The sequence below is a fragment of the Clarias gariepinus genome, chromosome 18, assembly GCF_024256425.1.
Source record: "Clarias gariepinus isolate MV-2021 ecotype Netherlands chromosome 18, CGAR_prim_01v2, whole genome shotgun sequence".
Lineage (NCBI taxonomy): Eukaryota > Metazoa > Chordata > Actinopteri > Siluriformes > Clariidae > Clarias > Clarias gariepinus.
In genome coordinates this window covers 5,583,898-5,607,097 of record NC_071117.1, presented here as the reverse complement: position 1 = coordinate 5,607,097, position 23,200 = coordinate 5,583,898, and the positions used below count along the sequence as shown (strand labels likewise).

The window sequence follows — 23,200 nt, the reverse complement described above, 5'->3', positions numbered from 1 at the left end:
CAGGAATAAATGTTAAATTGCAGGTGTAATTAAAGAGAGTAAAAAAAAACATCAACTATAAACTTAAACTATATTAATTGTAATTGGCATGTCAGGCGATGATTTTTTTTTAATTTAATAAATAATCATAAAATAATAAAAAAACAATTAAAAATAAGACACAGGTAACTTTATACATTAAAGCATAACAAATCTATTCAGAATCACATGTTGACACTGTAAAGGAAACGGTACAAACACATACAGACTTCACATTAGGGAGTTACAGAATTATTACTGTATAAACATATTCTCAAAATCATAATGTTTAATGGCAAAGAAGTGTGTTTTATAAAAGAGATGAATAAAAAATTGACACACAGTTTATATAAGTATTACTTTCTTTCCTCAAACTAACCATGTAACTTTCTAGATCCTCCAAAGAATGTCTCAGTGTCCATCAGTCCCTCTGGTGAGATAGTGGAGGACAGTTTAGTGACTCTGACCTGCAGCAGTGATGCTAACCCACCTGTGGAGAACTACACCTGGTTTAAGGTGAATGAACCCTCAGCTGTAGGATCTGGACAGAGTTACAGAGCTCTACAGAGTGGACAGTACTACTGCGAGGCTCAGAATAAACACGGCTCTGAGAGATCAGCTGCAGTGTCTGTCACTTTACATGGTGAGAGTGTTAATGATTTAGTCCTGTTTGATCACTGCTCTGTTAGATATCACCCAAAGTGGAGAAACTTTTAAATAATATCTGTGTGTGTGTGCGTGTGTGTGTGTGTGTTTGTGTGTGTGTCCGTCCGTCCTAGGAAGTGGTTCTGTGATTTCTCATGTAGCTGTTGGAGTTGGATGTTTTGGTCTTGGAGCTCTTCTCTCTTCTCTCTTCAGGCTGAGGTGAGAATATTTGAGCAGTTTGACTTTTCAGTTTTGAGAGATAATTGTTTTGGTTATATCAGTGTAGCAAAAATCTGTACCTAAATCTTTCATAATTTTTGCACCAACAATAAATAAAGATTAAATATAAATATATAAACAATAAATAACTAATAATAAATAACAACAAATACAGCTTCACTTTATGTTTTTATGTTAATTTAAATATGCACTTCAGTTTTGATGAAAGAAAAAAAATAAACTAAACAATACAGGGAAATGGGCGAAAAATACTTAATTAATTAAATAATAATAATAATAATAATAATAAATATGCATGCTAATTCAATCATAAATAAATGCATGAGAAAAAAAACAAAAAAAAACATAAATAGATAAAATGTTCTTAATTATTTAACAAATGACATATTTTTCTAAAATTATTCATTCTGTTTAGAATTTTTTTGTTTTTGTCCTATATATTAATTTATTTACTCATCTACGTATTTAATAGTTTACCTATTTATTTTTTTCCATATACATTTATTTCTGTATTAATTAATTCCACATTAATTCCACATTTATTCCACACATCATGACATGTAGTTGGAAAAAGAAGAGAAAAAAAACAAAAGAGCAGATATAAGAGCAGTATCGTTCGCCACAGACACATCACTAATTCAAATGTAATGTTTTGTTATAGATGACCCTGTGTGTCAGAGAGTAATAATATGACAAAATTAGTAAACGTTTTTAACTGCTCTTTATCACGTTTGTCTCTTCATTTTTGCTAATAAATTCATCACTAATTACTCTGAAGATGCTTACGATGGATAAATATTTGACTTTGTGTGAGCAGATGGAAGAGACAGAAGAAAAAGGCAGATGAAGGTGACTATCAGGTGAGTTATTACAGAAATGTCCATCAGGTGTGTGTTTTGTTCATAATAAACTCTTACAGTGAAGATCTTCAGCAGAACCTCCTCATGTTCTCCACCCCTCCTCTCTGCAGAACGCTGGGCCGAGTGATAAAGACGACACGTACGCAGCTCTCGACCCCACAGGCCGGACATCTGATGATGTGTATCACACACTTGCAGTAAGTGTTTACACAAGAATATTCTTTTTTGTAATATATTTGATGATTATAATCTAACTGAATTATAATTATATTGTTAATATATATCATTAAAAAATTGTTTCATTTTTTTTTCTTTACTTTTCAGCTTTGGAGTTAGACATAATATTTAAGAGAATTTTGATATGAAATAAGTTAAAAGAGGCCCGTATTTATTAAGCATCTCGGAATCACTCAAAGGAATCACGCTCAAAGTTCATTTAGGACTGAAAATATTCCTACCTCAGAGTGGGACGTAAAAGTTCTTTATGAAATTTCTTACTCTTACTTTCAGCGAGGAGTAGGACTGCACTGAGGAAACTGTGTAACATCACTTTTTACAACACTGAGAGCCGTACAGTAAGCTGAATGTTATAGTGGGGAGTTTTTAGAGGTTTTTGTCATTTTAAACGGTGGTGAAATCAGAAGCAGTTGTGTGGAAGCTTCATACGCTCAGACAAAACTTATAGATGTGTGACTCGGTGTATGACATCATCCTAATCACACTGCTCCAATCACAACTGTTTAAAGCCCCTATAATAGAGCTGTAATAATCTGATCAACATGATTTAGAACAGAATGTGAGACTGGAGAGAGGATGAGAGCATTTATTGTGGGGAGGAAGTAACATGTAAAGAAATAATTAAAGAAAAGTCTGCCCCACTCTTACCTCTAAACATAATAAGTGAGTGGAGGTAGTTTGTGAAAGCGTCAGTGCCACCTGTCAGTTTTCTGCCTGAGGAGTGTTAAACACTGGGATACGCCGTGTTAATGAAGTGATTAAGTGTCGCATTTAACAGAGAATCTCACAAAAAGTTGTGTGAGCTCAAATAATTTAATATAAATTATAAAGTGTAAAAATAAATATAATTATTTTAGTGTGTGCCCCCAATGGATGATGACCACGACATGAATGCAGTTTGTTATTTTTGTTGATTTCACGTGTTGGGGAAATGTATGATGAGTTTGATTTAATATTTCCGACACTGTTGACTGTGTGACTATTTCAAAGCTGCATCTTTACTGTTAATAAGAAAAATATAATGTATCAGTCAGCTGAGACATCATACACTGTAAAGAAATAAAAAATAAAAAACAGGCTCCTCAATGTAAAAAAGTTTATTAACAAGTTGCACAGCTTTTTTAAGTTTACTCAATTTTTATAGAAATTTGCTGGCCAAACTAAATATTTCACATTGCTGTTTAGTTGACGCATTGTGTATCCAGTTCAAAATCTTAAGTTGTCTCAACTTGTAATTCAAATATTTAAGTCAGATCAAGTAGTATTGGTTGTGGGCTCAATTAATTATATTATCAACTAGGGTTGCCTTAGCTCAACTTTTCATCTACTCAAAAAGATAAGTTGTCTCCCATTGATGTAGTTTGTTAAAGTGATTGTTTTTCTATAAAAAAAAAACAGGCCTAACGCCACTCTGTCAATTAAAACACATAAACATTACTTTAAAAAACTTTATTGCTTCAAAACTAGTCCAAGTTAAAACAGTGATCTGAATAAAAAACATCATAACCATTTTTTTAAACTAGCAAAGATTTGACTTTTGAAGATTTTTCCCAATTTATAGCAACAAGAGTTTGTTTCTCAGGATAAATACTCTTTTGCTGCAAATGAATAAAGATATTCTTTTAACTGACAAGGTTAAAATGCTTGTAAAGCACAGTGGACAGACCCAGAGACTCACTCATTCAACTACGACACATTTTAAAAACATTACAGACACCTTTAAGAAGGCATGGCATTTTTTTTTTCTTTCACAGATTTCTCATCCCAGTCCTCCTCCTGACATGCTCTCATCCTCTGACTGCTAGAATGTGAGTTTTAACTCTTAAACTCAGAAATGTTATTAGACTCATGTGACAGTATTTCACTAAATTTGTAGCTCTATAACTGTAACTCCAACAGTAATTTTATATTTATTTCCTGGTTAGTAATTTTACTAAAAGTAAATCAGACAGTGTGATTATGGCTGATTTAATAAATGTTAGTAACATGATATGCTTTAACACAGCTTTCTGATTTTACTGTGTGTTTTTTTTTTCTTTTAGACTTTTAGGGACAGGATGAATTAAATGAGAGCTGAAACAGCTGATGAACAGAGAGAGGCTCAAGATTTAAGGCTCAATATCACTGTATCATGCCTTTAGGTGTCCTATACAAAAATAATTAATTTCTCATGTTAACTTAAACATAAACAGGCTCTTCTGACATGTTTTATAGATGTATTTTAATTTTTTGTATAAGATGATGCCTGCTATTTTATGGTGTCCCATACACTGCTCATTCAGTTTAATGTGAGTAAAATATAGACATTACACAAAGATCATACAGTTTTAAATGGCAGTGGTACCTCGGCATACAAACGTCCCACCTTATTTTTTTTTTCCATCTTAAAAACTAAAATTTGTAAAAATTTGCATTTTTGGCATAGAAGCGACAAACTGAACCGAATATCGACTAACGTGTGTGAATGTTTAGAAAGCATTTAAAACGTTTACATCAGTGCAAATCTAAGTAAAGCAATTTGACATTTTTTGTGTTTGTTTTTGTTTGTTTTGCTTTTCGTACAAGATTAAGTTAAGACACAGCACCATGGGTCCGAATGTTAGCAAAGAAGGTAGCAAGGAGAAAAGGATTTCAGTTTGGTTTTTAAAGCAGCCGATGCCAAAAGGAATCATATGCAAAAATATTATTATACTGCTGGAAATTGGTAATCTGATTCGTTTGCATTATTTCTGATGGGAAGTGACAGATAATTTATCTTAATTTATCTTTTACCAAAGATTTTACTCACCTGAAGTGCACTGAAATTCCTATTTTTAAATATATATAAATAAATAAATAAAAAATAATATATACCAGTAGAGTTTGTGTGTGTCCTAAATTATTGTCCATCTTGTCATATTGGGGAATCTGTCTCTTTTAGAAAAGGCCATCCACTCTAGTCATATCACTACAACAGGTTTCTTTTTCTTATAACTTACCTTTCTCTATCCAAGCTTAAAAAGTCCACACTGTCAAAATTAAAACATGCCCAAAGTAATTAGAATCTCTTTAATATTAGAATAATATTAGTTTAACTACACAAAATTCTCATCACCTACCAGACCAGGGGCCTCATGTATCAACGCTGCATACGCACAAAAACTTTGCTTACTCCAGTTTTCACGCCCACGGACGAATTTACTAACAGTGAAATTAACGTGAAAATGTGTGTTCTTTCACGCCAACTTCGTGTCTGGCGTACGTGTATTTTTTGTGTGCGTTTGTTTTATTTCCGTTGGCGACTCCTAGAGGCAATTATGTTAAATTGCACACTACAAAGTATCGCACCAACACATGTGAAAAACATTGATATTAATTCATAATTGATAAAATGGGTTAATTGACACAATATTTTTTTACCAATTATTTAATTTAGAACATATAAATGCATTTGCAAATGTATACAACCCTTAGTCTATGGCAATGGCAGTGTTGGCCTTATTAGAGGACATTGTCAATGGCCGAATTCAAAGGGAACACGTTTTTAGGGATCACAGTGATTTTCTGGCCCATGATGATGACTGGCTTATTATCCGTTTCAGATTTCCATGAGCTATCCTCTTGAAACTCTGTGCTGAGCTGGGTCCAAATTTGAAAAGAAAGACAGCGAGGAGCCACGCATTACCTGTTCCCTTACAGGTGCTGACAACGCTTGGTTTCCTGGCAACTGGTTCTGTCCAAAGGGAACTGGCAGACCGCTCGGGGTTAAGCCAATCGTCTTTGAGCCGTGCAATGCCAGCTGTATGGGACGGGATCATCCGCATGTCTAGCAGGTAGCCTATATAAGGTTTCCATACCATGCAGTTGACCAGCCAAACATTAAAGCGCAATTTGCAGCGATCGCCGGTTTTCCTAATGTAATCGGAGCGATCGACTGCACGCACACTGCTATAAAGGCGCCATCTGAAGCCGAAATTTGCATACGTGAATCAGAAACATTTCCATTTAATAAATGTGCAAATAATATGTGATTCTCAAATGCGCCTAACAAAAATTGTGGCAAGGTGGCCTGGGACAACCCATGATTCATTCATCCTCACAAACAGCATGGTTGGGATGAGGCTCCAGGGTGGCAGGGTGCGTGATGGGTGGCTTCTTGGTGAGTGATGTATTTAAGGATATTATTCCAGCTAAGTTTTTTTTTTTTTTTTTGTTATTAATTCCAGAGGACAAACTTGCAAATAACACAGTTTTTCTCCGAGCTACCTCTGATAGGATCACCTCCAATTCACATTCTGTTAAGTTTCTCTTCTTGCTTGTTTTTGCCATTGCTTCTTGTTTGGTTTTGCCAAAGTGGAGACATTAACATATTTATACAAAGGAGAAGGCAGGGAGGGGTTTTGCGCTCGTGCACGTGCACTCAATTTCACGTTAATTCGGATGTACAAAGAGAATATGCGTGGGATTCCGCGACACAGTGCTTCATACATCAGATTTTTTTACTGCGTACGCACGTTTACAGCTTTGTCTGTACGCAATGTTTTAGTATGAATTTAACCCAAGTCTTTGTACATGAGGCCCCAGGTATTTAGCTAGTCACAGTTTGGAGGAAAAAAAGAAAATATATACAAAACCATTTATAGGTACAAATCAGTATTTCCTAGATTACATACCAAAATTAAATATTCAATACATTACCACTGTACCATGTGCAATGTGCACCAGAAGACCCTGGTGTCTGGTGAGCTCTCACTGGCCATTGAAAATCCAACCTTGAAGTACACAGTGTGTGTCAGTTGCTTTGTGATGCATTAAAAAGGTATGACGTTTAGCATGGATCAGTCCAGTGCAATGCCCAGGCCGCCATGCCCACGTCGTCCTTACCCTGTGAATAATGTTTTTCTTTTCTTTTTTCCTTCCCCTCATTTCTCTCCTCCCTTCCTCCCTTCCCTCCTTCCTTCCCCTCCCCTCTCTTTTCCCCCTCTATTCCAAAAAAAGCAAAAATTGAATGAATAAAGTAAATAAAACAAATAGAACAAAAGGGGAAATACGTATTTTTTTCTTCTTCTTTCCCTTCTTCTGCCTCCCTTCTCTTCTCCCCTTTTCTTTCCCCTCCCCTTCCCTTCCCTTTCACTATTAAACGTAGCTAGAATGATCTTTTTTTTTTCCAGCCACATTTTGATGTTGGAGATGATGCTTCACCACTCTTCTTCTAAGTGTTATTAATGCGTTTTACATTTCGTAAGTTAATTAATTTTTTCATTCATTTTTTTGAATTAGAAATTTAAACATTATTTCCAACCCTTAAGATCAACCACCTCTGTGGCGATAAATAAATAAATCACTCGCCGTCTTCTAAACTGTCCAATAACAGGCTGTTTAAAAACCACTACCAATCAGCAAAGTGTATATCACAAGGTACTCCCTACTCCCTACTCCCTAAATAGTGTGCAGGGAATGTCTGTTAAGGAAACGTCCCTGTACATAATTTCACAATTTGGAACACACTGCAACATCACATATTAAATAGTTTGTAACGTACGAATGACTGAATTCACAGCGTACGTCAGGTCGATCAGAACGCAACTTAAGTATAATTTACTATGCGTGTTTGCACAGAGTTTTTGAGTTTTTATTTATTTAATTAATTAATTCTTTTGATTAGTAAAACGTTCATCTTTTATATATAATATCATAACCACACACACATTTTCTCAGGCATTTCTTTAGTTGCAGTTTGGTCACTGGCCGTGCAGGCCGAGAAGCCGCAGTAAGAAAACATTAATGTTTTATACATTTTAGCTATTAAATTTCTTAATTTATGGCCTTTTCCTGTATATAGAGAGGCTCAGTGTTGTTGTTGGTGGTGGTGGTAGTGGTGTTGAATTGGAACCTACATAACTTTTTCTGTCTTCACTGAGAGTTATGGAGATACATTATAATGCTGATTAAAAGATAAATTATGCCTCAGAGAATGATGGCTTTTTTCTGCACATTTTTATAATCTGAATTATTATAATTATTTAACACTAGAAGCGCCAAGCAGCGGTCATTTGACCGCAAGGGGGTAAAAGAAAAAATAATACTTTACACTCGATCAAAATCCAGGACCCTCCTTCCATAACTTTTCCTAGTTCTGTGAGCTTAATCACCCTGTATGGTTAGATTTTTAAAATCGCACCAGTAAAAGCCAGTATAAAGCTATTTTGCTCTTATTTACGTGAAATCGCTGACAGCTGCGCGCTGGTCATGCCGTTTCCTGCCTTTTCCAACCTGCGATTCTCATTTCTCTCAGCAGATGGCGCAAGGAATCGCGCATACTATTTATGCGTCTTTCAGTATATGTAACTGTCTCGGGTTTCATTCCATATATGCAGTTTATATATATATATATATATATATATATATATATATATATATATATATATATATATATATATATATATATTACATATGTAATGACCCCTCCTGAGGATATAAAGCCTCATTATTAAATTTAAATAAATCAGATCTACCACAGCAGATAATAAACTATGCTATGTCATAACCGAAGCAAACACCACGATTGTGCCTCGTTTCGTTCAGTGTTGCTAGGCAACGGACCACGCGCCTAATCGGCGGGAACGTGGTTCACTTGGTCGCGGTGTATTATAAACCTGCGGAATGTTTCACTGCTTATGTTCATGTAATAAAAGCGAGGGAAATGTGGAAGTGATGTGTGGCCACTGAATGAGAACTAAATCAAAGATTTCGGTAACTACACTGAGTGTAACATCTGCATAGTGACACTTAACAGCTGAACAACTTCACTTTCCCGTTTACCTCTGAGAGAAAAAAAGCTGTATTTTGTTTGTTTATATTTAGAATGTTTATAAAAGTACACGAAGTAGGCGCGCGCACACAGACACAAACACACACACACACACACACCTCCCCTGAGCCCTCGGTCAACATCTAATCACCGTTGATATGCAAATGAGTTAAGACGTAGCCTAACGTGGTGTCGTGTCGGATTTCAGCGGTCACGGAGAGGAAAGACTTTGAAGCAGTTTATATATTAATCTAAGCTTGAACTTATTAATATTGTTTCGTTCAGATTCATATATATATATATATATAATTTCAAACAAAATCGCTAATCGTTAGTTCACAAAAAACTGAAAAGTCCTTTCTGGTAAATTAACTGCATATGTAGTTTATTTACAGCAATTAATTAAAAAATGAATATATATTGTACAGTACAAGGTAAACACGAGAAAGATTACAAAATGAAAAAAACAAATAGTGTCTTCTTTATAAACAGCTTATACTGTGCGTCGAGATGCTGAAATCCCTTGCATGTTGCCCCTCAATTTTGTGCTTCCATTTCAAGTGGAGAGATATTTGACCGACAGCTTAGAACAAAAGAACTGTAGGTGTGATCACAACCCCCTCCGTACGACCGTGCCATCAATCACTGACCACCTCAGAAGTTCCCTCCAATGTATCCTGATGTTTTGCAAGTATTTTTGCAAAACTATGGCACTCTATTGAGAGGTGGTTGGAATGTGTTATTCATTTTTTTTTATTCTATACAAGGGCACTAACTACACAGATCAAACTGTTACCTTATTTTATTCTTATACTCATCGCTGTGCTTGTTGTAACTGAAAAACACCGCAACTGCTTCAGGGGAGGTGTGTGTGTGTGTGTGTGTGCAGCCTGTGAATGAATACGCACAGCAGAGGGACATGAGGGACATCTAATACCGTATCGTGTAGTGTCCCTTTTTCAGCGGATTTCTCTGCTACCGCAGATCAGTTTATCAACTTGTAATATATTAATCTTAGGAATATATTAACATGTGCAGACATTTAGTTGATGGGGCGCTGCCCCTCTTGCCCCTGAATAGAGCCAGCCTCGATTACACACACACACACACACACACACACACACACACACATATATCATGCATCTGTATAAATTTGAAATCTGCATCTACATTATAGAATTAGTTTCAGCTGAAACTCATGATCAATGGTGTTGGGGTACTTATGTAGTGATAATTAGTTTCTGCCAAATCATTAAAACTAACAATAGACTATGAGAGGTGGTTGGAAGGTGTTACTCTGAATATAAACAAACAAAATACAGCTTTTTTTCTCAGAGGTAAACGGAAAAGTGAAGTTGTTCAGCTGTTTAGTGTCACTATGTCATAACCAGTGAAACAACGTGGACTCATCGCTGTGCTTGTTGTAACTAAAAAAACGCTGCAACTGCTTTAAAGTCTTTCCTCTCCGTGACCGCTGAAATTCGACACGACACCACGTTAGGCTACGTCTTGAGTCATTTGCATATCAACGGTGATTAGATGTTGACCGAGGGCTCAGGGGAGGTGTGTGTGGATGTGTGTGTGCGCGCGCCTACTTCGTGTACTTTATAAACATTCTAAATATAAACAAACAAAATACAGCTTTTCGTTTCTCGGAGGTAAACTGAAAAGTGAAGTTGTTCAGCTGTTTAGTGTCACTAAACTGGAGAGCTCATCCAGCAGGTCAATGTGTGCCAGGCAAGCAACGATCATGAGCGCATGCAAACCCTGCTGCAGTTATGTGCACTGCTCCAGGACCAGCTTGTTCACCTTGACCGTACAAGTCCAAAAACGCCAGTCAGCCTCAGAGGAGGCTCCAGTCTCCCAGAGAGCTCAGTGGCGGGCTCCAGTCTCCCAGAGAGCCCAGTGGCGGGCTCCAGTCTCCCAGAGAGCCCAGTGGCAGGCTCCAGTAACCCCGACAAGTATGAGCTTGATCCACCTCTGTCCAGCTTCGGCAAGCTTCCTACTCTGCCCTGCTTCGTCGGCCTGGACGACATTGTGCTGCCGCCTCTGCCCTGCTTCGACGGCATCGACGGCGACGAGCCTCTGTTCTGCAATCCAGCTCTTTCTCCTCCGCCTTGCTTCGGCGTCGAGCCTCCTCCCTGTTTCGTTGACGACGACGTCGTGTTTCTTGCTCCGCGGCCCGGATTCAGCAGCGATCCAGCTCTGCCTCCGTTTCCGCCCGGCGATCCAGCTCTGCCTCCGTCTCCGCCCGGCGATCCAGCTCTGCCTCCGTCTCCGCCCGGCGATCCAGCTCTGCCCCCCGTCTCCACCTGTTAATGTGTAGTCCATGTTTAGTTCATGTCTAGTCTGTGTTATCTCCTAGCCATGTGGTATCCCTTAGTCTTGTTTATCCCCTAGCCTTGTGTAGATCCTAGCCCTTGTCCATGTCTAGCCCTTGTGATGTTCAGTTTAACCAAAGTGCCGTCTAGTTCCAGTCTTAGCCCTGTCTTGTTCCCTAGTGGGATGATCCTTAGTTCTACGTAGTGTGAGTGTGTGTGTGTGTGTGTGTGTATATATGTTCCGTTCTTCCTTATTAAAATAATTCCTTTCATGGAAGATCACCTCTGCCTATACACCTTTCTTAAAACCCACACACAGCACCGTTACAGCTACATTTTTGAGATCATAGAGATTTTTTTCCCGCTTTACATGCGACCCTCCTTATTCATTACCATGGCAACCCCAATGCAGATATGTTGCAAAGGTATTAGGTTTTATCAATATCACTTTTAAATAATAGCATGAACAGTCAGCCCTAAAGATCAGATTTGTGAAACACACTTGTCTGCAGTCTGAACAAGGCTTTAGGATAAAGAATACAGTTTTGCTTTCAGACCTTACGGTTCTGTTATGTCTAGAAAATCCATCATTTACACTCTCTCGTAAACTTAGTATCTCTCTCTTACACACACACACACATTCCACAACACATACTATGGGTAATTCTGGGAATGCCAATTAGTCTAATCTCTATGTATTTAAACTGTTGGAGGAAACCACATGCACACAGACCCAAGGCGGGAATTTAATCCTCGACCCTGGAGGTGCGACGACACAGTAGTAATGACTACATCACCATGACGTCATAAGATAAAATAAACCACAGAACCACATTAATATCCATAATACAAATAAAGTATTCATTTAAAAATAAAACTGACAAAGTCAAACGTGTGTGTGTGTGTGTGTGTGCATGTTTGTTTTGTGCTGTGTTGTTACATTTCCTTGGTTGTCAGGTCAATGTGGTTATTTGTTCGCACACAGGACATGCGTTATAATACACTGTATTAGAATATTTTAGATGTGTTAAAATATTCTATCACAATGCACACAGTTTTTATTCTGTTGCAGACACGATCTTACTGATGAATTAATACACTTTATAATGACAGTTTTTATATAAAACATCTGAAGTTATAAACACATAAACACACAACACATTTACCCAGAGGTAACTTTGTCATACTCAGTTCTAGTGTCTTACTGTTCATTACAATAGTTTTAGAGAGCACACTGTGTGTTTTCATAATAAGTTTTTTTACATTATTATTTTTGTGTGTTATTTCTTTTAGATTAATCAAAAATAAAATAAAATAAATAAATATTTAACTTATTTGACTATGAGTATAATACCTGCTATAAATTACAGATGTTTGTGATTAGATAACTGCATTGATCCTCATCCTGATTTCACACTATAAAAATATATTTTATCTTTGTCTGTTTTTTCTGCAGTTCAGAAGTAAAGACTAATTGAGCCAAAAAGAGGAAACAAAATAGCGTGTTCACATCAGCAGCAACTCGTAACCACAAACACTCTTTCTTCAGTCACAGTTTAGTCGCTGGACATGAAAGTCGAGAAGACACAGTAAGAAAAAAATAGTTTAATCATTTTTCATAACTAAATTCCTTTATTGCATGGACTTTTCCTGGACATAAAGAGGCTCAGTGTTGTTGTTGTTTTGATGTATTTGTACTTTATTTTGGTAAATTGGGAACCACTGTATGTGAATTTTGCCAACTCTTAAAGAAGGATAAACCATCAGATGGCATTCTCTGATCTCTGCCAACTGATTGTCTGTCTATACTGAGAATTATACAGATACAGCATAATACTGATTTCATGATAAATGATGCCTTAGAATTGTGGCTTCTTCTGGACTTTTGCACCCTTTAAATGTAACTTTTAATTTAATTTAATATTTAAAATGCCAAAAATAATAAACCCTGACATTATTATAGTGGCTGTGATCAATAATCATGCAGTGTTGCTGTAAGTGCATGTTATAGTATTTACCTTATGCAAAAGTAATCTATTAATAATGAAAGTGTTTAAGTACCAGTTTTACAATCATTAATTAGTAAAATTATTGTAATCTTCTATTAATACATTAATTACTCAATTTATTTATTCATTTAAAATTAACTCTTTTATGTGAGATTATTTTTTTTATCCAAGCATGCATAGAATAAGTTCTGAAGTTGAGTGTAAGAAGAGGCAGTATGCATAAGGACAATAGCATTTATCACACACGCACGCACTACAGCAGTAAACATAAGGACACTGATGAAACTCACACACTCTAAACGACTCTGTTTGTGCACAACCACATTCATGTACATAATAACCCCCACAGATCAACTTCCCCTTTAAACGTCCAGTAGTCTGCTCATGGTGCTGCTTATTGTGGAGCAGCTCAAAAAGTCACACAACAACACAAGAATAGCTACTGTTACACACAATAAGGGAAATGTTTTATTTTACACTTTTGTAACATCGCTTCTTACTAAAGCCTGTGTATCATCACTCACCTGCATACAGAGGTGGAAAGAGTAATAAAATTAAATAATAAAATAATAAAATGAACTTTTACGGAAGTACAAGTAAAGTTACCCTTATAAAAACCTACACAAGTAAAAGTAAAAAGTAGCTAATTAAAATTTCCTCAGAGTAAGAGTTACTTTTTTTCTTTTTTTACAGTGGGGATGGGATGGAGGATGGAACACCCTTTCATAATAAATCTGTTCCCTTTGTTGTGCTTGAAATCAAAGTGGTTGCTTAAATATGACCAGGGGTTTGCTTCATAAGAATTTGTTGCCATTTCACTTTCAGCTCTGTCTGCATCACTGGCATCTGTTCTGTCCGTCTCCATTGTTTTGGGAAATTTAGTGTGTTTGTTCTCCATCAATCAATCAGTGCAGTGGTTTCCGGGGTGCAATTTTTTTCCCTTCCCCGTTGTATTATTTTTATTATTTTTCATTTTCATTCATTTATTTTTTACTCAGTAGTGAATATGATTTAAAATGTGGTGAAGTACAATACTTTAAACAAAATATACTTAAGTAAAAGTAAAATTACAGATTATAAAAACTACTTTAAAAAGTAGAAGTAATCTAAAAAATCTTTTCAATTACAGTAATGCGATTAAATGCGATTAAACACCTCTACCTAAATATTAACTGAGTCATGAGCTTTTGTGGTTATATACAGTATGTGTGTAATACAGGCACCGCTTAAATCATGGTTAAACACTAATACTCTAATAAAGCATAGTTTTTAGAATTATTCCTTAAAGTTTTTGGGAAGAATTTACTTATTTATATATCTATTTTAATATTGCCTAATATTATTCATTTTGTAACCCAAGTAGTCAGTAAAGGTGCGAACAGTATATTACAGTTTTTCTCGATTGCTAAGACACATTCCTGGGAAGTTGTTCTTCTTTTCCCTAAACTGTGAACACAAAACGCAATTTTCAAGTTACATTCACAAAACCTCTGACTCTTCTTGCAAAATCAAACTTTCATGCCAAAACAGTTCAATCTGTGCTCAAAACTGAATTATGCTGTCAAATCATGCCTCAAATCAATATAAATTAAATACTCTACTGAGTAGTCACTAAACACTACATAGAAAAAAGTAAAACACAATGCTCAGGACATGAAGCGGTAGAAATAAATGTTTATTTTAGACGACATGCATGTTGCAAAAAAAAAATACCTTGGCATTTTAACACTTGTACATAGAAAAAAGAATTAGCTTTTTTTTTTACATGTTTACATGTAGCAAGTAGAAATAAAGCACAAAAATATACAAATGAAGTACAAAGAAAAGAAGTGCATTACTCTGCCACAGCATCATTTTTCCATACTGGGTCAGGCCACAGGACTTTATCTACATCACAAGCCACTTTTTTTCTGGCCAGGCAATGGGGGAATAAAGCCTTGGCATGCTGTATACAGGCTTGACATGCCCCCACACCCATGTCACCACATGCCAGTTCCATGGCCAGTTCCATGGTTTCATGCGCAGTCTGTTGCGCTTGAGGACACGGTCAACAGTAGAGAGACTGACACTGTGGATACCCTTAGAATGCACATGGTCCTCAATGATCCTCAGCTGAATTTCACGCAGTTTACTGTTGTTCTCATGGACCATGTCGACAATTAGGGTCTCTTGGTGTGAGGAGAACATAGATGTCCTGCCACCCCCATGTGGCAGTCTTTCAATTCTACAAAAAGAGAACATAAACTTACAAAAATACATACATGGAATAGGCCTACAAACAGTCAGACTAACCCTTCATTACAATACTACAGTACACTGGCACAGTGATGTACTGAAAAATGGTTACTGTGGTACAGTATATAGTACAGTCATTTTATATATGTAATTGTTTACATTACATTTACAAACATTTACATACTATAATGTCAAAAAAGGTAACTACCTGTTCTCTTCTCTAAATCTTTGGATTATGGTGGACACAGTGAATCTACTGACGTTTGGTTGTACCCTTAGTCCGGCCTCCTTCATTGTCATACCATGGACAAGAACAATCACAGTAGCTCTGATTTCATCTGATATTACTGTTCTTTGTCCTTGCTGACCTGCTCGACCTCCTTTCACACGAACTCCTCTTCTTAAATTTCTATCCATTGTAGTGCCTCACAAACCAGTACTCTGGTTTATATGTACCCTCACATCATTAGCCACAAGTGTGATAAATGTTTAGTTGTTGTGTTCAACCGTTGACACCTGAGTTTTACTTGTGTTTGACTTTTACCACTTCTGCTCACCATTATGCAACACAGATGCATCACAATGACAATGTGTTAAGAAAATGTGTCTAAACAGGTGAAAAGTGTTTATGGTTTTGCCAAAAGAGTGACTGATTCAATAAGTGGGCTCAGGCCACTGAGAATTTTGTTTAGACAAAAGTGTTTAGTGTTTTAGCAATCGAGAAAAACTGTAAGAGTTGAAGAAAGCAAATAAAAGGGGAAAAAACAGAGGATTCACAGGGATAAAGATTCATACAATCACAGGCCTCACTTCAGTAACAGACATTTCAATATGCAATATTTCAATATGCACAGCCCGGCCAGTAGAAACGAGCGCGCAACCGCCGCAGCGTTTTAGTGACTCCAAAGTGTCCCGCGCCCGCGTGCCCATGGACCATTCCCAACACACGTGCCCGCAGAGTCCGCGGCACCAGCAGCTGAAAAGATTCGCCAGCGCCGCACGGCCGTTCCCAGTGTCGGTAAAGTAAGCCCCCCCGCAACGCGAGTCGATGAAACTGCGAGTGGAGGGCTTTTTCCTCTTGTCCCAGGTGAGCGACCGCGGCATAATCTGGTCTCTGGCCCGTGTTAACCCAACCTAGTACCCGCTGCAGCGCCGGATCCTTTTCCTGCTCGGCAATGAGCTGACCACAGTCCATCTGCGGCACAGGCGGAACGACTACAGGTGATGATCTAGGCGACGCAGTAACTTGGCTGCACGCCGGCTCGGTCGGCTGATTAGTAACGGGGGCTCCGGAGGATTGCGCAGGGAGAATGTTCTGATTCACGGGGGTCGGAGAGTGTTCGATGACGCGACCACCCACGCGCTCTTCGTCCAGACAACGCGGAAACCTAAGACAGGACAGCCCTTAGCCCTACATCGCTTACGTCCGTGTCGAGGATAAATATACGCGACGCGTCAGGATATCCGGGAACGGGCGACGTGACCAGAGCTTCCCGTAACCGAGTGAAAGCGCGCGCGTGCACCCTGTCCTAACGAAACGGCTGATTCTTTTTCGTGAGCCCGTGCAGCGGACTAGCGATCATGGCAAAATCCTTCACGAACCGACGATAGTACGAGGCTAACCCGAGGAAGGTGCGTAGCTGCGACACGTTTGTCGGTTCAGGCCAATTCTGTACCGAAGCAATTTTGGCTGGATCGGTGGCAATCCCTTGAGCGCTAATTACGTGTCCCAGAAACACGGTCTCTTGCCGCAACAGCTGGCACTTTTTCGGGTTGAGCCGCAAATTCGCCCGCCGGATAGCCAAAAATACCTCCCGTAGGTTAGCTGGCGCGACCTCAAACTCCTTGCCGTGCAGCAGGAAATCGTCCAGGTAGACGCCACAACGATTTCGAGGAATGTCGGCCAACACTTTTTCCATCAACCGTTCGAACGTAGCTGGAGCGTTACATAGGCCGAACAGCATGCGCCGGAATTGCCATAACCCTTGCCCGATCGAGAACGCGGTTTTAGGTCGCGCTTCCGGGGCTAGCTCTACTTGCCAGTACCCGCTACGCAGATCTAACGAGCTAAACCACGCCGAGCCCGCAACGTGTTCCAGCGCATCATCTATACGCGGCAACGGATAGGAATCTTTGCGCGTTACCTCGTTCAACCGCCGGTAATCGACACAAAACCGCCACGATTCGTCCTTTTTACGCACCAACACAACCGGTGAAGACCACGGTCCGGACGCTGTGCCCGAGTCGGCCATTTCACGCAGCTTCTGCTCGGCGATAGCTCGTTTAGCTAAGGGAAGGCGTCTCAGATGTAATCGAACAGGAGCTGCATTACCCGTATCAATCGTGTGCTGCACCAAATTAGTATGTGTGCACTCGCGCTCATCTACCGCGAAAATGTCCGTGAACTCGTGTAAAAGGGACTTCACTGTGTCGGTCTGTGTCTGACTTAGCCCCATGCTGCTATGCTGCATAAGCTCGGCCATTATTCTCGCTCGGTCTGCTACCGGATGTTTACATGGCGCGTCCACTGGAAAGTTCCGCCCCCCTGGTGCGCGCTACTAACACTTCCGTCTGCGCTTTGGGAACTAGCAACCTGGCTAGCCCGAAGTTACCACGTAACGTTCCGTCAGTGAGATTCAGTACCGCACCCCACCTTTCCAAAATGTCCAACCCCAAGATACAATCATCCTCAATGTCTGCCACAAAGAATGGATGAGAAAGACTGATTGCACCTACTTGTATTCGCACAGTGCGACAGGCCCGTATCTCCAAATAGCTCCCCGACATGGTGCGAATGGTCAAGGCTGGGGCCGGCAGCATACAACCGCGCTCGCCCTGTTCTAATACTCCCCAGCGCAGCAGCGAAACTGTAGAGCCGGTGTCCACGAGTGCCCGTAGCGAAACGTTGTCCAGGCCACAGTTCACGTAGACGCCCGCGCGATTTCCTACACGTCCTGACCGGAAGTTGGGCCCGGCAGTTGGGGAAACAGAGACGGCTGTGGGAGGCGGCTTCCCCGCAGCTAGTTGTAACGGCTGCTGGGGTACGCTGTCCTCAGGCCGGGGAACGCTGCAGCGGTAGTCCGGCGGTCCTTGGCCTCGGCCCGGAATCTCGGATGCTGAGTCGAGGCATAGCCGCGATGGGTAGCCCGGGCCCCGGCTAGGTTCACCTACCGAGCGGCCCCGAGCCACGGGAAAACGCTCGGCTCTTTCGCCGCGGTGTTCTGCCATGATGGGCTCGGCACGCTCGGCTTCGCGTAGCGCCTCAGACAGGGAAGACGGTGCCGCTAACCGGATATGCTCGCGAAGCCGCAACGGCCGAATTCCCCGCAGGAACGCACAGTTTTCCACCTGGGCGATGAATGCGTGGGGCTCGACAGCGCCATTGTAGGACGGCAGGTGCAGCTGCAGGTCGCCTCGCCGGCTGACGGCGCACGGAGCTGTAGCTTGCTCTGGGGTGCGCTCTAACCCGTTACTCTCCATCCCACTTTTGACACCAATGTAGTGTTTTTCCGCCGGAAAGAATGCTGGAGAGACGAGTGAGCTTCCTTGCTGCCCAATGCAAATGGCTGGGAGTATTTTATTTATCACAGCACAAACCACACAGTCACTAAACACAAATCGACAGGACATACTTCTAACTCACACACACACCCTGGCCGAAGCCACTAACCCAAACACCTTTCCTCGACAGGGTGAACACCTAACAACCCCTCCCGCAAAGCATGATGGTTACTAGTCCAAAACCCCGCCCATGCCACAATATATTAATTAAATATCATTTAGAAATTATTCATTAGCATGCAGTTTTGAGTAGGCCTCTGGCATGTTTGCATGCGCTAAACTAGTTAGCACGATAGGCTAATGCTAGCATGTGTAAAAGTGCTAAATGGGTCATAAGACAAGGAAAAGAGTGATTTAGTGTTAAAGTGTTTTCTAACTGGCAAAAAGTTAGAAGTGTTTTTTCAATAGAAGTTAATTATTGTCTTTGTCTTTTGTTTTACGAGGCTGGGTTTATTTCCCCTCATGTGTGTCTCTGTGAACTCAATCAAGTTTCTGCTTTGTGTTAAATGTAATCTAGTGATGGAAAGTTTGAATCATTTTAGTGACTCATTACTTTGAATCTCGTTCATCAAAATAAACAAATCTTATTTTGAACCATTTAGTGAATGAAATAAAATGTCACATTTTCAACAAACAGACCCCCAACTCTCATATCGTCTGGTCCGAGTTGTTCGTTTTTTTCTTTTTTTAATCTGTTGCACTGCATAGTGTCTATGGGAGTCACATGACAAAACAACGAATGATTCTGACCAAAGACTTAAAGGTAACTACTCATTTCTGTTTCCTGAACATAACCGAAAATGTTTTGTGATGCTTTGCGCATGCGCGCCCAGTAGAAAATGAACGAATCACTCTCTGAAATACTTGTTCCTCTGAGACACGTTAAAGACTCGTTAAAAAGAATATACATCAATATTGTAATCTTATGGTGAGGAATTATACGCACATCGTATGTGATTACATGAGCACACATGGTGAGCGGACCTTTGTAATGTGTTTTGAAATCACCAACTTCTGGGAGAATTTCAGATTTCTTGTTTTTGGACTCAAAAGACTCGTTTTTGATTCCTCAAACTTTTTTTCCTCAAACATTGTTTTTTTTTTGTTTTGTTTTTTTTGCTTCTGAAGCAGAGAGAATATTATTTTTCCTGATTGAATGAGTGTTAACATTTTGAACTGAAGCACGAACTTTGTTCAAATGATTCAATTTATTTTTTATTGGATTTTCAGTCTATACTGTTAAATAATACGGAAGTGTTTATTTTAAGAAATTTATATTTATGTTCTGTATTTTGCAAATTTACGTAATTGAATGCAATATTTTGTTTAGAGGTGTCTTTTTGTGAATTGGTTTGGTCAAGATGAAAGACAATATTTATTTTTTTTTTATTTGACACATTGTGTAAAGAGTGAACTATTGTGTGAAAGTTTTTTTTTTTTTTTTTTTGTAATTACTGTCCAGATCTTTAGACTGTCAATTAAGTGTTTATTTGTGACTCTTTAAATTAACAAAACACAGAAAGATCATTTTGTTTTATCTTTATACATTTTAGAATCCAACTGTGTTAATGACTCAATCACCGATAGTATCGTTTCCTTTCTTCAGTATCGTTCCTGTCTTTTAAAGATTAGTCACTTCAGGGCAGTGTGTGTGTGTGTGTGTGTGTGTGAGAGAGAGAGAGAGAGACGTTGTGTGCTACGTGCTACACATGTATTTAAACTAAGTGCAAAAGCACCACAGTACCAGATGAAGTAACACTGTGGGCTAACTGTAATGAACAGCCAATCAGACAGTCTTACAGGTGACACGCCCACTACATTTGAACTTGATTTGAACTTTAATCTTTTAGCATGTTTTAGTAAGATTCTTTTTAATAAAATTCCATCAGTAGTGATGTTACTGACTGAAGTGTAATGAACATGAACAGAGTGGATTATTTACTCTAGTCTGTTTAATTGAACACATTTAATTACATGTGCAGTGTTAAACAAACACCCAGAGCAACTTACAGATTATTTATTTGTTTGTCTGCAGATGAAACTGATGAAAGTGTTAATGCTGGTTGTGATATAAAGGTGTCAGAACACACAGTGTATCTCTGTTATGGTGGCAAAAGGAGAAACTACTCAATATTAGGCAGGTGGTCATAATGTTATGGCTGATCAGTGTATTATTATCTGTACTGGATATAATGTGTGTTACTCAACTCTAACTGTTTAACTGTTCAGCTAGTGATTACACTTTACTACCACTATTGACTCCCTGTGAAATTTCGCATTGATTTTAAAATACTACTCTTGACATATAAAGCATTAAATGGTCTCGCGCCGCAGTATCTGAGCGAACTGCTAGTGTCTTACGATCCGCCACGCCTACTTCGATTAAAGGATGCAGGCTGCTTGTCAGTACCGCGTATTATAAAAACTACAGTAGGGGGCAGAGCTTTTTCTTACAAAGCCCCAAAATTATGGAATAGTCTTCCAATTAGTGTTCGGGACTCAGACACAGTCTCAGTGTTTAAGTCCAGGCTAAAAACCTATTTATTTAGCCAAGCATTTTTATAAATAGATTAGCCTTAGGTAAAGGAGCAGATCTGGGGGACTCATGGACGTAGAGTATTATGGTGAACTGGTATGTTTGGATGCTGTCTTCCTCACTCTCATTGATCACTCAGGTTTGCTGACGGTGAGGTGATTGTTTGCTTTACATCTCAGTTCCCCCTCATGTTTGTGTTTCCTTCTGGCTCCTCCCTTTTAGTTATGATGTCATAGTTAGTCCTGCCGGTGTCTCTGCTTGCACTCTACAGTTAATATACATTCACATTATACATGACCATACCTAACTGCCATCTCTCCTCTTCTTCTCTTTCCCCCCCTCTTTCTTTTTCCTCTCTCCTCCTGTCCCCCCCTTTCACTCTTTCTCTCTCTCTCTGTCGAGCTACACATGTCGTTCCTGAGCTGCCAGTGATCCAGACTCCCTCTGCCCTCCGGACCTGTCTGACCCATCCTGGTGCCCCGCTTCTGGTTGAAGATCTCGTCACATGGATGCCCCGTGTGTCTCTCTGGGATGCGTCTGGTATCTGGGAATGATTCTCTCTACCTAGAAAATGGTTCTGGCCTTGACTGGTGTTGGCAACTGTTTCTCTGGGGACTTGACAGTTCGATAGTTCATGACTGGAACTTCTTACAAGTCTACCTGGGTCTTCAATAACTACCTGGACTCCATATTAACATCAATTAACATCAGCTATTATAGCTGAACTGCCTCCCACCCTACACAGTGTATAAATGTAGATCATTTACAGCTTTCTGTTTTACCCAGATGAGGATGGGTTCCCTGTTGAGTCTGGTTTCTCTCAAGGTTTCTTCCTATTACCATCTCAGGGAGTTTTTCCTTGCCACTGTCGCCCTCGGCTTGCTCACCAGGGACAAACTCACCATTTTGATTCATACACATTCACATTTCATATTTTTATTTTACAGACACCTAGTTTGTTAAATTCGAATGACTTTTGTATTTTATTTAACGTTCTTTAGATATGTGTTTGAAAAATATTTCATGATTATAATAACGACAATTTAATTAATATATAAATCAGTGGATGACGAGCTCATATTTCCATGCAGTAGTTACAGTGAATAGAGCTGGGATTAATAAATTCATTATCAGGGTTTTATTTGTAGCTGATAAAATTGTAGTTATTGTAATTAATTAATATTTCTGTAAATGTTTAAAAGGTGTTACTAATATTTATAGAATACAGTCTGATTGTTATGTATGAAATAAAAAACCTCTGACTGTTAGAAAGTGCTGAAACTGGAGACTCATTACATAATAAAATCTCCTCACATAGTCATGTATAAATAAGTCACTTTTGTTATTACTTGTTATAATCTAAGTTTATGTTTTATTTGCATTTAGAAACTTTATAGAAGAATGATGTTCCTTAAAACGGCTTACAGGAATCTGCTTTGTCTGATCTTCCTCCTCATCATCACAGGTGAGTCTTATGTTTATATTTACACACACACACACACACACACACACACACACACACACACACACACACACACTGGTGACATTAAAGTGTATTAAACCACTATTATTTGTTGAAATGTTTTATTGTCGTATGTATAAATCTGTAGTTTTATAGCAGTGTGTCACTAACACCTGTTTTGATCTGAACAGTTTATGAAATATCTGATCAGTGGACGACAGTTTACTTTCAATTTCCTGACATTTCTATATTAATATCTAACAAAGTGCTGTATTTAGATTTGGTG

General features: G+C 39.0%; 1 protein-coding gene across 1 annotated transcript in view; it reads left to right on the top strand.

The window, feature by feature from the left end:
* The window catches only part of LOC128506995 (sialoadhesin-like), a 444,701-nt gene that overhangs the window by 3,347 nt on the left and 418,154 nt on the right, over positions 1-23,200 (top strand). The window contains exons 4-5 of the mRNA XM_053477610.1: positions 413-661; positions 22,923-22,928. Coding sequence (XP_053333585.1) covers positions 413-661; positions 22,923-22,928 — 255 coding nt within the window. The remainder of the gene's footprint in view (positions 1-412; positions 662-22,922; positions 22,929-23,200) is intronic.